Below are 14313 nucleotides of genomic sequence, written 5' to 3'. Positions count from 1 at the left end.
CACTCTGCTGATATAAGTTTGTTCTTATCTTTAAAATGCCTAGGATTTTCCCTTATGCCACCTGTTGCTCTAACTTCCAGTCGGTCTCATTGTGTTTACGCTGCAGCTGGTGCCAGTGTTTCGTCTAGTGTCTGCAAAGTTGTCGCTCATCCAGTGGGAAGAAAATAAGTCATTGTTTTAAACCTCGCATGGCTGTTTTGATTTGATGATAATGAAATTCGATCTCCAGAAAGAGAAACAAGAGTTAAAACAACTTCATTATGCACACAAAGTTCGATATAATATAATCGCTGCTTTTCTTCAGAAACATTTGCGTGCTATAAAAAAATAATCCGACAATGCTCAATTTAGAAATGGAAGCTGACTCCGATAAAAAAAAAGTAGTTATTCAAGAGGTAAAGTTTTGGCAGATCGTGTGTTTGACCTCCAGAATACTCCTGAAACCAACAATAAATCATCGATTAACGTGAGAGTAAATTACAATCTCCCATTTTGATATCTGAAAATGTGCAGGTTTCATAAAGCTTGTCTTGAGTTCATTTTATGCTGATGGACTAATCAGGACTAAATATAGAGTTTAAAGTGGAATTCATACCAGATGAGAGTGATTATTGAGTGCTGCGCTGTTTAATGTGTCCTCGGATCCACATTTGGTTTAAAGAGATCGCGAGTTACATGTTTCCTTTTTCAGGATGGATTAAAATGCAAGTCGAGGAAGAGTTTGTTTGGACTGCTCCCTGGAAAGGGAGAGGGGGGTGGGATGAATATGAAGTTGGCTGAAACAAAGAAAACTTGACTTTTTTTTACCAATGTATTTTAGACAGCCAGACCAGGATGAAATTTACAGCCCTGCTGCTTGCTTTATTTATTTATTTATTTTTCTGGTGCCAAGAAATGATGTGTTGTCTCTCCCAAGAACCCAAGAGATCTTATCTTGCCAGTTAATCCTGTAAGGGACAACGCTCTAGTAAACCCATATAAAATCCAACGATCGTTCTGTCTGATTATCTCCCGACTTTTGCTGGTGCCTGTGTGATTGCTGTCAAGATTCTTCAAGTTTTGCTTGCAATAAACGAGACATTGTTTTCATTTCGATAGGTCTCGGTGCAAATTTGTTTTTCATGAACCAGAATTGTAAGAATTTCATGGAAGATCAACAACTGTGCACAATTAAAATAAAATACAGTTTTTTAATTATTTTTTTGGTGAAAACTTTTTCATGTTCTATTTTCCTACCCACAACGTGCATCCTGTGCATAACAGGTTGCATAACTACACCGGATAAATGGTGTTACCGTCTCCTAGGAATCTCTGTGTCCGCATAAGCTCCATGCCCTCATTTTTTGTAACATTTTTTTACAATTTCTTTAAAACTTACAAGATTATTATACAGTGCATATAAAGCTTATTTTGCAAGCTATTACCAAGTATAAAACATCCGTTATGGGATAATTTATACTGTAATGTATTTACACCTGGAAAACAGGGGCCATCTTGAAAAGTTTGGATAACTCGAAGTCATTATTTCGAAGTTGACATTTTTGTTCCCTTGAACTTCATATTAACTAGGTTTTCCTGTATGTAATAAGTAGGGTTGAGCCAATACTAATGCATTGGTATCAGTAATTATTTTTTGTGGAAATGGAAGGATGTGGATTGAAATGATTATCACATGTGAAATTGTGATTTTTTTTTTTAAAAAAAGAGCAAAACTCTGGTATATTTCTACAATATAGTTCCAGTAGACAATTTACATATTAAATTTATAAATATATTCTAACCCACTTTGAATCATTACGATTTTCAAGTATCATTATCTGTGGGAATCAGAGTATCATCCATGGTATCAGACCCTAACCTAAAGGAGTATTAAAATAACTGTTCTAATGAAATATCACACATGCACAAGTATGTAAAATCCAGAAAATTCTATTACGCTTTGTTCCAATAAGAGCATAAAGATTGAATGTATAAAGCAGAAAAATGTGCAATGTAGGAATGTAAAATTGGGTTTTCACTATATTTTTTTTTAATGCTGCCTGATGTTTGTCTTGGAGTGAAGTTAATAACAATAATTATATATTTTAATAATATTCAACCTTGTTTCCTTATATTACAGCATTCCCAACAGCTATGAGACAAGCAGTTACAGTAAAATTATATGACCACTTCATATCATCTGTTCTATTAATCATTGAGAAACTTGATCTGAGGACAAGAGTAGTGGATTGTCCTGTAAGTACCCAACACTAGTTGTTCCCATTTTCTGGCTGTATTCTTTAAAGATATTTCATTTTTATGTTATTACTATTGCTACATTCATCTTGATTTTTCTGTTCAGGTTGCTTTATTTTTTTTTCTGGGCCATTTTCATAATTTTGCTTTCTATTTGTTACAATCTTGAAATAATGACTATAAATATAAATACTTATCAAAGGTTTCCTAATTTTTCATAAACTTTCTTTTGCATCTTCAGGGGTCGAAGGATATATGTTTGAAGGTAATCCAATCCATTCATTGGTGCAAACAGGGTACCACAAACCAGTGGTAAAAATGAAGTATTTATTCTGTTACCGGGTCATAAATTGTCAATTGTTCAGCCTTTTAAATGAAAAGTTGCTTTGTATCTTTTCTACAATTCTCACTGATAATGAACTGGGTAACCTTTTGATGTAAGTCCTTCATTTCCTGAAGATGCAAATGGGAACTTTTGTGAAATGTTAGGAACCTTGTATTGAAGTTTTCATTTTTAATGCTGAGTACTTCAAGATTACATAAAATATGAACTCAGATTATATGTTATTACTTTGTCCTTGCTCTAAATGGATAATACTTGTCTCTTGATACATGAAGATAACATTGTGAATTATATTATTGACTGGGGATGGGACATATTAATCTCTACCACTATCATACTGATCAGATATGTCCTACAACTGTCTTGCAATTTGGTGCAAAATTCTGCTTTACTGTTTTTATTTTTACGAATATAAATGTGTAATTCTTATGCCTTATTTTTTCTAAAGTAAATATCTAAAGATGCAGTTTCCTTTTCCAAGGGAAAACTCGCTGCAGTCACCTGGTCACACATATTAATTAGGAGCTTATACCTCTATCTGTTCACCTGGGTCTCCCAGACCCTGTACCACTAATATCTTTCTGCGCATAGTACAGTGTTCTGGTAATACAGTGGAACACCAATTTTACGTTCCCAGATTTTACATTTTGCCGTATTATACATTCAATAGTGATAGTCCCATCATAGCAATAATGTTAAAAAATTTCCATCGATTTTACATTTTCCTCCACTTTAAGTCCTTCTGGTTTGGTCCCCTGAAAAATGTAAAATCGATGTTCCACTATACTTGCAAAGAGAACTTACTTTGTGATTGTTCTTCGTAATTGCAAGTATAAAGGATATTATAACAGCTTTTAGCTTTTAAACCTTCTGAGAAGCTCAATTTTCTAATAAACAATACAAACATAACCAAAATTCCAAGACCTTTTTCACAGATCAGAGATGCATGCCAATTCTAAAGGAATCACAACCTGCTTTTATTTAATTCTTCCAGGAAAATATTGGTGATGGTGGTTTTGAGATAACCATTACATCTTCAGACCCTGAATCAACTATGCAAGCAATAACCCCAAAAGATTTCCAGGTTTTCATCAACTTGGTGGATTTTTGCAGTGAGGTTCTTCCAAAGGCAAACATAGAGTTATTTGAGAAGTGGGTCCAACATTTCAGTTACATAATTATTAAGCATTCCTCTGAGAAACCAATTGTGAGTGGCTTTTACAAGCTACTGTGCATTAGTCTTGAAATCTGCAGAAGGTTGAAATATTTCAAGGTATGTACAATGCTAATTTTTCACTGATATTGTAATTTATTGTTATAATAACTTGAAACTAATTTGTTACCTTTATGAACATTTTTAGATTAGTATTTTTGAAGATGCTATATAGCGTACAGAATTGAGAGTGTCTTCGCTCGAGCGAATATTGCTTGAACAGGCAAAACAAGCCGTATACACCCGAAGGCCAGTGGTACTATGTATAACCATAATTTGTCTGTGGTTGTGGGCCCTTAAATATGGATCATGAAGTGAAAGATGCAGTGAAATTGAAATTTGAGTGAACATAGTCATCATCTCTATGTTAAAATGTAGTTTGGTCTATCTTACATACACTCAGTGATATATGAAAATGAATTAGATGATTATGGGCTGAAACTATCAAGGCGGACATTTTACATTGTCACATTAAAATGATACTCCATTATACAGGGTGTTTCGTAATGCTTGGGAGGTGATTGTACGAGTGAAAATAAGGTGGAAAGTTCATGTAACGAAATTCCGGAAACTGCTTTGTTGCCGAGTTATTGACATTTGAAAACGTGGGAAAATAATTTTCCGAAGTGAATAATGGCAAAACGGGTGGAGAGAAGTCGTCGGTGTTGGGCGGTCCACAAAGAAATTGGGTACGCTCTTGTCAAAAAATCACATGGCAATGTTGTGCAATGTCGGCGCAAGGGATTCCCCAAAGGATGCGAACGAAGATGTTGACGGGAGTGGGGTGGGTGTGCGTTCTGCGTGAGCTGGTATCGACGAAAATTGGCATGTGTTGAATGGCACCAAAAAACAAAGAAAATTTCCTGAGCGAAGGGCACCATGACGTAAAAATGAAAAAAATGAACTGTCATAGGTTGCAAACCCTGAAGGGCTGATGGGTGTCCGTGTGATCTGACGTTAAGTACCACATTTCCTGCTAGGAGCGCACGTGTCTGTGCCATTCATGCTTCAGGTGCTGTGCCAGCAGTAGCTTGTTAAACATTCACGGTTGAATGGAAAGACGTAAGGTTCTTGGACAGTAGTGTTGGGCAAACATTTGACCTAGCAGTGTTACGTGTTAATTCTTAGCCACAGCCCATCGTGTTCTGTGAAGTGTACTAGTGTTAACGGCCATAAACACTTGTAGCCTGGTGTAAGGGATGGCTGCATACACGTCCCAAGAGCTGGCGGACATGCATCTGATTTATGTGGAGGCTGGAGGTAATAGCCGTGCTGCAAGGCGTCTGTATGGGGCACGTTTTCCAAATAGGGTGTTACCATCGCACACCTTATTTCAAACTCTAGACACTCGACTTCGGGAAACAGGATCAGTGTTGCCACCTTGTCGAGAAGTTGGACGTCCACGATGGTTTGTGGAAGATGTACTAACTGCAGTGATGGATCATCCAGGCACCAGTACGCGTGCACTAGCCCACGAACGAAACATCTCCCTTGTGAAAGTGTGGCGAGTCCTGGCAGAAGAGGGGATGCACCCGTTCAAATTGAAGAAAGTGCAAGACCTTTTACCTCGGGACTTTGCCCCACGTGAGGACTTTTGCCAATGGTTTGTTCATCAAATTGAAACTATCCCCAATTTTCAGAATACAGTACTATGGACTGATGAGGCTATCTTCACGAAAACTGGTGTGTTCAATAGTAAAAACAGTCATGTGTGGGAACATGAAAATCCTCATGCACTGCTAGTGGCACATCATCAGCACAGATTTGCAGTGAATGTGTGGTGCGGGATAATGCATGACCATTTGATTGGACCGTACATTCTCCCTGTTCGCCTATGTGGACCCATTTATCAAGCATTTCTCAGTGAGGTTTTGCCTGAACTACAGGGTGTCCCACGAACGGCACAACTGGGAATTAAGAGTGGCGTTGCTTTGTAACCGAAACCTGTACATACATAAGTCATACACCAAATGTTAGCCCTGTCCAAGTAGATATTTTTAAACATAGGAACAACAAACGGGGTGCAGTGTTGTTCATGCAGTGTTGCCAAATGTAAGTGAAAGTGTAAATTTATTTTTCCACAAAGCAGGGAAAATTGCATGTCAAACATTCGTATGGAAATTTGGACGTCAATTTCCACCTTGGGTAGGTGGACTATTTCACCATCTATAGTTCAGAGAAGAAAACCGATCGTTTTCGCGTATAGCCAATCCTGAAATGCCTCGTAAAGCCGTACTGGTCCAAATGGGTGTTTTAAAAAAATTATGAGGTACAGTGGCAACACTGTTGATGTTTGAAGACAACAAAAGGTGTGTTTAGTGATGGTCTATGACATGGAAATACTGGAAACAGGAAAAAATAAAATGAAAATTATGGTGAAAAAAATTGTTACTTACCTACTCCTGGCAACCATGCAATGTGCGTAACAGGCAGTGTAGCTTTACAAAAGATGTTGAAAATGACAACCATTTTTCCTGAGGCATTCATCAACACGTTTTATCATGTTGGAAGCAACTTTATGCAAGGTTGATTGGTTTATATTGTTAATGGCTGTGCAAATGTTTATTTTTAGATCATCAAGTGTTCTTGGGGTTATTAATGTAAACTGTTTGTTTCAAATAACCCCACAGATAAAAGTCTGGAGACGTCAGATTCGGGGAGCGACTGGGCCATAAGTTTTTGCTTATAATGTGATCGCCAAAAAACTCTGCCAACATGTCTAAAGTTTCATTAGACGTGTGACATGTTGCGGAGTCTTGTTGAAACCAACAATCACGTTCCAACAGAGAAATAAACTGTGTGATAAGGTCACGATAAACTATTCCGTCAACTGTTGTGTTGAAAAAGAATGGACCGATTATTTTTCTCCGCGAAATCGCGCACCACACACCGATCTTTTGTGGATGAAGTGATGTTCATGTAACAAATGGGGATTGTTACTTGACCAGTGTCGAGAATTTTGACTGTTGACATATCCATTTAAGTGGAACCATGCTTCATCCGTGAAAAAAAAACCTTATCCAAAATATTCACACCATTGTCTCTAATAAAATTTCTAAACCACTGGCATTATCTTACATGTGCACCTTTGTCTGCTTCCTTCAGTTCTTGCACAGCCTGTACCTTATATGCACGTAGGTGCAATTGTTTTAACGCTCGGTGAGTTGTTGTTTTTGATACACCTGACTGTGCAGCAAGTTTACGAACAGATTTCCTGGGAGATTGTGATATTCTCTGCTCCACATCCTGCAGCACACCTTGTGTCAAAACTGGTGGTTGTCTGTGGTAGGGTTTGTCATTAACTGATCCTGTTTCACGAAATCTGGAAACAAGTTGATATATCGTCGAATTTTCTGGCACACTGTTATTCGGATATTTCTCACGAAACACAGTTTTTACACTAGCGTACGATTTTGAACAAAAATAATGTTCCACAATGAACACCCTCTCTTCCAAAGAGTACTTCATTTCACAGAACAATTCTAATCTTCCCCTACGAACAATGCGAAATGCACGGCTCAAACAGTTCTGAGTATACAACTAACTGATTCTTTTGTTCTCGTTCAGTGGGCGCTCTTATCGCATTGCATGGTTGCCAGGAGTAGGTAAGTAACACTTTTTTCACCATAATTTTCATTTTCTTTTTTTCCTGTTTCCAGTATTTCCATGTCATAGATCATCACTAAACACACCTTTTGTAGCCTTCAAACATCAACAGTGTTGCCACTGTACCTCATAATTTTTTAAAACACCCATTTGGACCGGTACGCCTTGACGAGGCATTTCAGGATTGGCTATACGCGAAAACGATCGGTTTTCTTCTCTGAACTATAGATGGCGTAATAGTCCACCTACCCAAGGTGGAAATTGACGTCCAAATTTCCGTACGAATGTTTGACATGCAATTTTTAATGCTTTGTGGAAAAATAAATTTACACTTTCACTTACATTTGGCAACACTGCATGAACAGCACTGCACCCCGTTTGTTGTTTCTATGTTTAAAAATATCTACTTGGACAGGGCTAACGTTTGGTGTATGACTTATGTATGTACAGGTTTCGGTTACAAAGTAACGCCACTCTTAATTCCCAGTTGCGCAGTTTGTGGGACACCCTGTACTAGAGGACGTGCCCTTCGCACTGAGACAAAGACTGTGGTTCTAACATGATGGTGCACCCCCACATTTCGATTGGAATGTGCGCCATTTCCCCAGTACCGTATTCCACAACCAGTGCATTGGCAGGGGAGGGCCTGTGCCATGGCCACCTCGATCGCCTGATATTACGCCCCTGGATTTCTTCCTCTGGGGAGAGATGAAATGCCTCGTTTACGAAACACCTGTTGTGTCAGCCAAGGACCTCGTTGCCCGTATCAATGTAGCTGCAGCATCGATAGCAGAAACGCCGGGGTTGTTTGGTTGCACTAGACAATCCTTGATTCACCGTTGTCGCCTCTGCTTGGAAGTACATGGTGGACACTTTGAAAACAGTCTGTGATGATTTTCCCTTCACATCTCCATTAAGCATACTGTGTTTCCTTCAGGGTATGCAACCTATGACAGTTCATTTTTTTCATTTTTACGTCATGGTGCCCTTCGCTCAGGAAATTTTCTTTGTTTTTTGGTGCCATTCAACACATGCCAATTTTCGTCGATACCAGCTCACGCAGAATGCACACCCACCCCACTCCCGTCAACATCTTCGTTCGTGTCCTTTGGGGAATCCCTTGCGCCGACATTGCACAACATTGCCATGTGATTTTTTGACAAGAGCGTACCCAATTTCTTAGTGGACCGCCCAACACCGACAACTTCTCCACCCGTTTTGCCATTATTCAATTCGGAAAATCATTTTCCCACGTTTTCAAACGTCAATAACTCGGCAACAAAGCAGTTTCCGGAATTTCGTTACATGAACTTTCCACCTTATTTTCACTCGTACAATCACCTCCCAAGCGTTGTAAACGAACTTACGAAACACCCTGTATATGTTTGATGCTTGGAAGTTGAAGAATTTATGATTTAGCCATTATCCACATCAATTTTATTTTAAATGTAAACAGAACATGATATTTAGGATTTAATTACATGACTTCAGAGCTCAAAATCCTGGTAAAGCTTCATTACTTTGTCTGGAACTTGATCCCAAATTTTTTTTTGCATTCCATGCCGATATCCAATAAAAGCACTTTTTTTCTTGTTTCTATCTTGAACATAGAATACTTTACACGGGTTTTCTATATTACATTAATCCTGAGTTAGAAATTAAAAAAATTAAGCTAGAGTTGAGCGTATATATCGGTATCAGAAGGATTTGGTTAAAATTTATTCATTTAATACTTTCTAGAGTGCAGATGCCTCGTGGAGGTTTACAAAATTGCTCAAGACACTTTTGTGGAGTCTAATTATTCTAAAAGTTGTGCGAATGCATGACGTTCGTTATTTTTGACACCATGTTGTTTCGAGATACAAATATCGTGATTAAGTATTTATCTTAGGTGAAATTATGAATATTTTAAAGCAAAACTCTTTTAGATTGATAGGAAATCTTATTAAAATTTATAAGTTTCTGACCCACTTTAAATTGTCACAATTCTCAAGTATTGGTATTACTATTGGTTCAAAGTTGTATTGGCTCAACTGTACTTAAAACTTTAGCATGCAATAAATATATACATGAAGATTTAAATTTTATTCATATATATCTTTAGCAACCCATAATTTTGTTTATTATTGTTGAAATGTACTGAAAAAGTAACAGTACTCTTTTCAAAATACTGATTCACAAATATTTACAGGGATTGGATGATGGTGTAATTGGAGGTGAAGGCAATATAACATCAGATAGAAGGCAGCAGTGCTTTGAAGTGCACTTGAAGTTTATGCAAGAACTATTGGTTAGATTGAAACAGTACAAAAATCGTGACCTGCTTCTTTCTTGTTTGAAAGTTGTCCTTGCTGCTCCAGTAGAACTGGTTATCCCACTACTTCCTCTGGTCACTCCAGCTCTGAAGGTAAGGCTTTCTTATTGTGTACATTTTGTCAGTAGGTGTAAGCAAATTGCATTTTAAGTAGGGTAGCAGTAATATTTGAACATTTTAGAAGCCATGCGGATGTTGAGACTTTTTAGCAATTAAAATTTTTGCAGTGTTAAGGTGCTGGCCTATCAGTCAACTCCCACACCTTTCCTTGGAATACCGTAAGGTGTGTGTACCAGTCAAGAAAGTTGTGAAAGTCAAGAAAAAGTAAAGAAATCAACAAGTAGGTCAAGAAGTCAATAAAAATTCATGAAATTATACTTGTGGTCAAGAATATTTGCTATCACAATGACTGATTGATTGATATTGTTTATTTTGCTTCACTTTTCTGCCCCTTTGGCTAATTGCTAAGATGAGGATGAATGGTAGTAAAATAAGACGGATGAAGGGACAATCAAATATATAGGGACGACAACACCAGCCCCACATAAAATTATACTGGCTGTGAGTCCAGACACCAGAGCCACGCTGTTCTGCCAAATGCAGTCCAGGATGTTTTAACCCTTAAACACATAGCATTACCATATGGTAACGCTCAACATTCGCAGACTTTCGTGCTAGAGGCTTGTCTGTATTGAGTGTGTAGGCAAACCTAGTGCCAGAAGTCGCTCTAGAAAGCATAAAGCTTGCATTTGAGACCATTTGTTTTGGTCCAGGTAATGGCATTGTTGCGAGAGGATGTATTTGTTTTGACCTTCGATTTTTTATTCAATATGTCATACACTTGAAAGTAAATATAGTTTTTTTTTTTCTGATTGTCTTTCATTATGTAGTTCTGAATGTTTTCAGCATTTAGTAAACACATGTAATTAAAAACTTATGAAGTTTTCTGGTCAAGAATTTGCATCACTTGCTCGATTTTTGCTCATAACGGTGGCGTTACCATTTGGTAACGCTATGCAGATACAGTAGCTACAGGCCTTTTCAAGAATTACTTTATTTATTATTTTATTATTGCACGTAAAGCAAGAAATTTAAGTTGTATAGGATTTTCTCGTCTATTGCATGGTTTATTTATTTCTATTGCTTATAATTTATAATTTATTTTAATAATAATATAAATAATAATAATAAATATAATAAAATAATACTAATAATAGATTACTATTTCATGGAACATTTTGTGCCTGTTCAGTAGCTCAGCCTTCTTGAGTCTGTGATTCCGTATTATGGAAAACATTCGTGCAAGCTATTTATTACAGGTAAACCTATAAGATTTGGTTACAAAGCCTGCCTGGTGCTTGAATACCTTCCGTGGATACCTCTTTAGTTTTGATATCTATCAACAGAATAGTATATGAAGATTCCATTGACATTGAGAACAAATTTAGAAAGACTGCAGCTACTCTCATCCATATGCTACATGAATTTCCCGAGACAAAAATTCTCCCAGCTTGAATTTGGATGGATATCGCTCAAAACTATATGACATCATTTCGTGTTGCACCTAAGAGAGCTTGGTGGCCCATTACAACACAAAGGAAGGTTTTGAAAGATGTGTGGTATGCTGGTGGTCCACCAGTAGTGTTCGCATTGGACATATGAAATATGTGGTTGAACTTCACGTTCCATGTTTCATACATTTCTATGACAAGGCGTAGTGGTAACGTCGTCGCCTTGTACTCAAGGGGTCCCGGGTTCGATACACGGTGGAGGTACATGGCACATTGGTTTCAATCTAACTTTAAATTGTAGGTTCAGTCCCGATTAGCTATTCTGTGCATAAAGTGGACTTAAAAACTTCAATTCAACTCAATACAAAGTTTCTATGACAAGTGAATATTCAAGAATGATAAACAATATGTGAATATAGAGTAATCATTATGTACTAAATAGATACCTGAGCTGCTTTAGCTCAGAAAATGTGAGATTAATGTACAATCGATCTATAATATTTTTATTATTTTAAAAAATAATCAAATTTTGAAAGTAATTTTAAGGTAAATTCAAATAATTCTAAGTTTTTAATAATAAATCAATTCATAGGGGTGAATGCATAGCGTTACCATATGGTAACGGGGCAAAATTTGAAAAGGGAGAATGAAAACTTTTAAAAAATGATTCCAAATCACTTATTAGTACATAACAACAGATATTAGATTCAAAACAAGAAAAACATTGACAAAAAATAATTCATGCATTTAAGGGTTAATAGATAAATACAGCTTCAGTTTTCATCTTAGCTGGCCTCCATGTCACAGTGTTGTCAATGGGTTTTTCTTTTTTGGGAGTGTTTTTTCATTAAATAAATACTTATTTTCTTAAGTGCTAATTTCCAAATTATTTGATGGCATCATTTTCTCTCCATGTTACAGTGTTGTCAATGGGCTTTTCTCCTTTTGGTAGGGTTTTTTCCTTAAATAAATATTTATTTTCTTAAGTGCTAATTTCCAAATTTTCCTAAGTTGGAGTTGTATAAAGATTAAGGAAAACGAAAAATAATTTAGAAAAAGTCATATAAAAGTAGAGAATTTTGGACTTGTTATTTTGGTAGACACCCTGTACCAGGGCTTTTCAATGTTGGATTATCTGTCCTATAGAGATTGGCTTCATCATGAATATGGGTCTCCCCCTACCCTTTCTTTTCTTTACTTTAGCTTTGGAGATTCCGAAGCTCCCTTTAAAACAGCATGGGCAGCTGGTCCCTGTGCTGGATTGGTTAGCACATCGCACTACGATGCCAGGTGGCCTGGGTTCGAATCCTGGCCTGGGCATGGATGTTTGTGAGTGTTTAATGAATTTCATCATGTCATCATTCATCCTAATCTTCACAAATGAGCCATAAGTGGCACAAAAGCGAAGTAAAATAAACCAAATCAATCAATCAAAAACAGCAGGGGCAGTGCTTATTTGAAGGCATCATTTTCTCTCCATGTCACAGTGTCGTCAATGGCCTCTTCTGAGCTTTCATGCTGATTGCCTTGCCAGAGACCTTCCCCCCCAGACCCTCACAGTACTAGTTTTAAATGTGCATAGATTGTCACTGTAGTCAGTCACATTCATAGTAGCACTAATTAGAAGTATTCTTTTCCTTTTATTGACTAAACTATCTATTACTCATTTTGGCACAATTTCACATGTGTTCTTTTCAAGTATTATGTTCATGTGAAAATTTTTGGAAGTTTGCTTGTAAAACTATGTACAGGAAAACCTCCTTCCCAGCTAATAAGATAGGATTTTTAATGTATTTTGGTACATATAAGTGAAATATGGATAATTTTTAATACAAAGTTGTTTACATTACTCTTCAAGAAAACTGGTCTTGCTTAATTCGAAGTACACACCTGCATAAGTCAACAATAGAAGATCGAATGTGGAGAGAGCTTGGATGTTACTTTAACTTGACCTTGACATGTTTCCTTGTCCTAAGAGCTGCTGACAACTCGGGGGGAGCTGCCTTAAAGGCCCATTGGACTTGCATTCTTTGTCAATGTGCATGGCAGGTCAAGCTCCTTCACCGCTGAATGTGCCACTTTGGAAAAATTCACCAGTGCCAGATGAGAAATGTGAGATAAGATCGCAGGAATGTTCCAAAATAAAGACCCGTGACACCTGGAAGTCTCACCCATCTGCCTAGCTCTGATCTTGAGATTCAGCAATTTTCCGTGAGCGAGCAACTCTTGGCCTGGTAGCCTACAACTTCCGGCAACCATTTTCATTCAAAGCATTTTCTTTGTATCCTGTAGCACTTTATATAAAAGGGAAACTGTTACAGATAATAAAGCCACATAGGCCAACTAATGATAGTCAACCTGCTTAACACGTTGTCATCTAGGTATATGCAAAATTTTACCTCGATGTTACGTATGTCGTAACTCCCATTTCCCAACTGTACCGATGTTATAAAATTTGCCAAAAAGTGGTATCTTGGCTAAGTGCCTTCTCCCTGTTTTCCTGTCAGCAAACTGGGCAAGGGGGAGGCCAATGCTAATTGTTATGGCCATGATTTTCTTGCTTGTGTGCACACACAGGCAGATTCCGGGCAAGGCTGCTTTCCTTTGGTGTCTAAAGTAAAGCAACCAGTTCTGAATGCATTCTTCAAAATGCAAAAACCGTAGGATAAAAAAAAAGAGTGGGCCTCCCTGATGGCGCAATGGTAGCATCACTGCCTTGTAATAAAGGTGTCATGTGTTTGATACCCAGTGGAGGCACATAGTGGTTCAGATCCCACTTTAAACTGTAGGTCCAGTCCTGATTAGCCTCATTGTGCATAAAGTGGACTTACAATACCAAATCAAAAAAGAGGAAAAAGGAACCCCCCTCCCTTCTACAACAGCTCATTCTCTGCCACTGCAATGCGATAATTGCAGAAATTCAGGTTACTCTTTCTTGTTTGGCATGGTAAAATGTAAAGCAAGGATCATTTCTTTCTTCTTCACACTGTTGATTGAAGTTCGGTCTTCAACACTTGCATTATCTTTGACATGCGGAGTATTTTCTCTTCAGCCACCTGTTGCTCAAACTTCCAGCCGGTCTCATTGTGTT

At 37.5% G+C, this 14313-nt stretch overlaps 1 protein-coding gene across 2 annotated transcripts in view; it reads left to right on the top strand.

The window, feature by feature from the left end:
- The window catches only part of LOC145984947 (DNA-dependent protein kinase catalytic subunit-like), a 241918-nt gene that overhangs the window by 9799 nt on the left and 217806 nt on the right, over positions 1-14313 (top strand). For both annotated transcript variants that reach the window (XM_083118377.1, XM_083118376.1), the window contains exons 4-6: positions 2120-2235; positions 3573-3851; positions 9589-9804. In XM_083118377.1, coding sequence (XP_082974503.1) covers positions 2120-2235; positions 3573-3851; positions 9589-9804 — 611 coding nt within the window. The remainder of the gene's footprint in view (positions 1-2119; positions 2236-3572; positions 3852-9588; positions 9805-14313) is intronic.

This window comes from Lepisma saccharinum, chromosome 3, assembly GCF_977018435.1.
Source record: "Lepisma saccharinum chromosome 3, izLepSacc3.1, whole genome shotgun sequence".
NCBI classification, from domain to species: domain Eukaryota; kingdom Metazoa; phylum Arthropoda; class Insecta; order Zygentoma; family Lepismatidae; genus Lepisma; species Lepisma saccharinum.
Note: the sequence above shows the minus strand (reverse complement) of the source record. Positions and strands in the feature narration are given on the sequence as shown.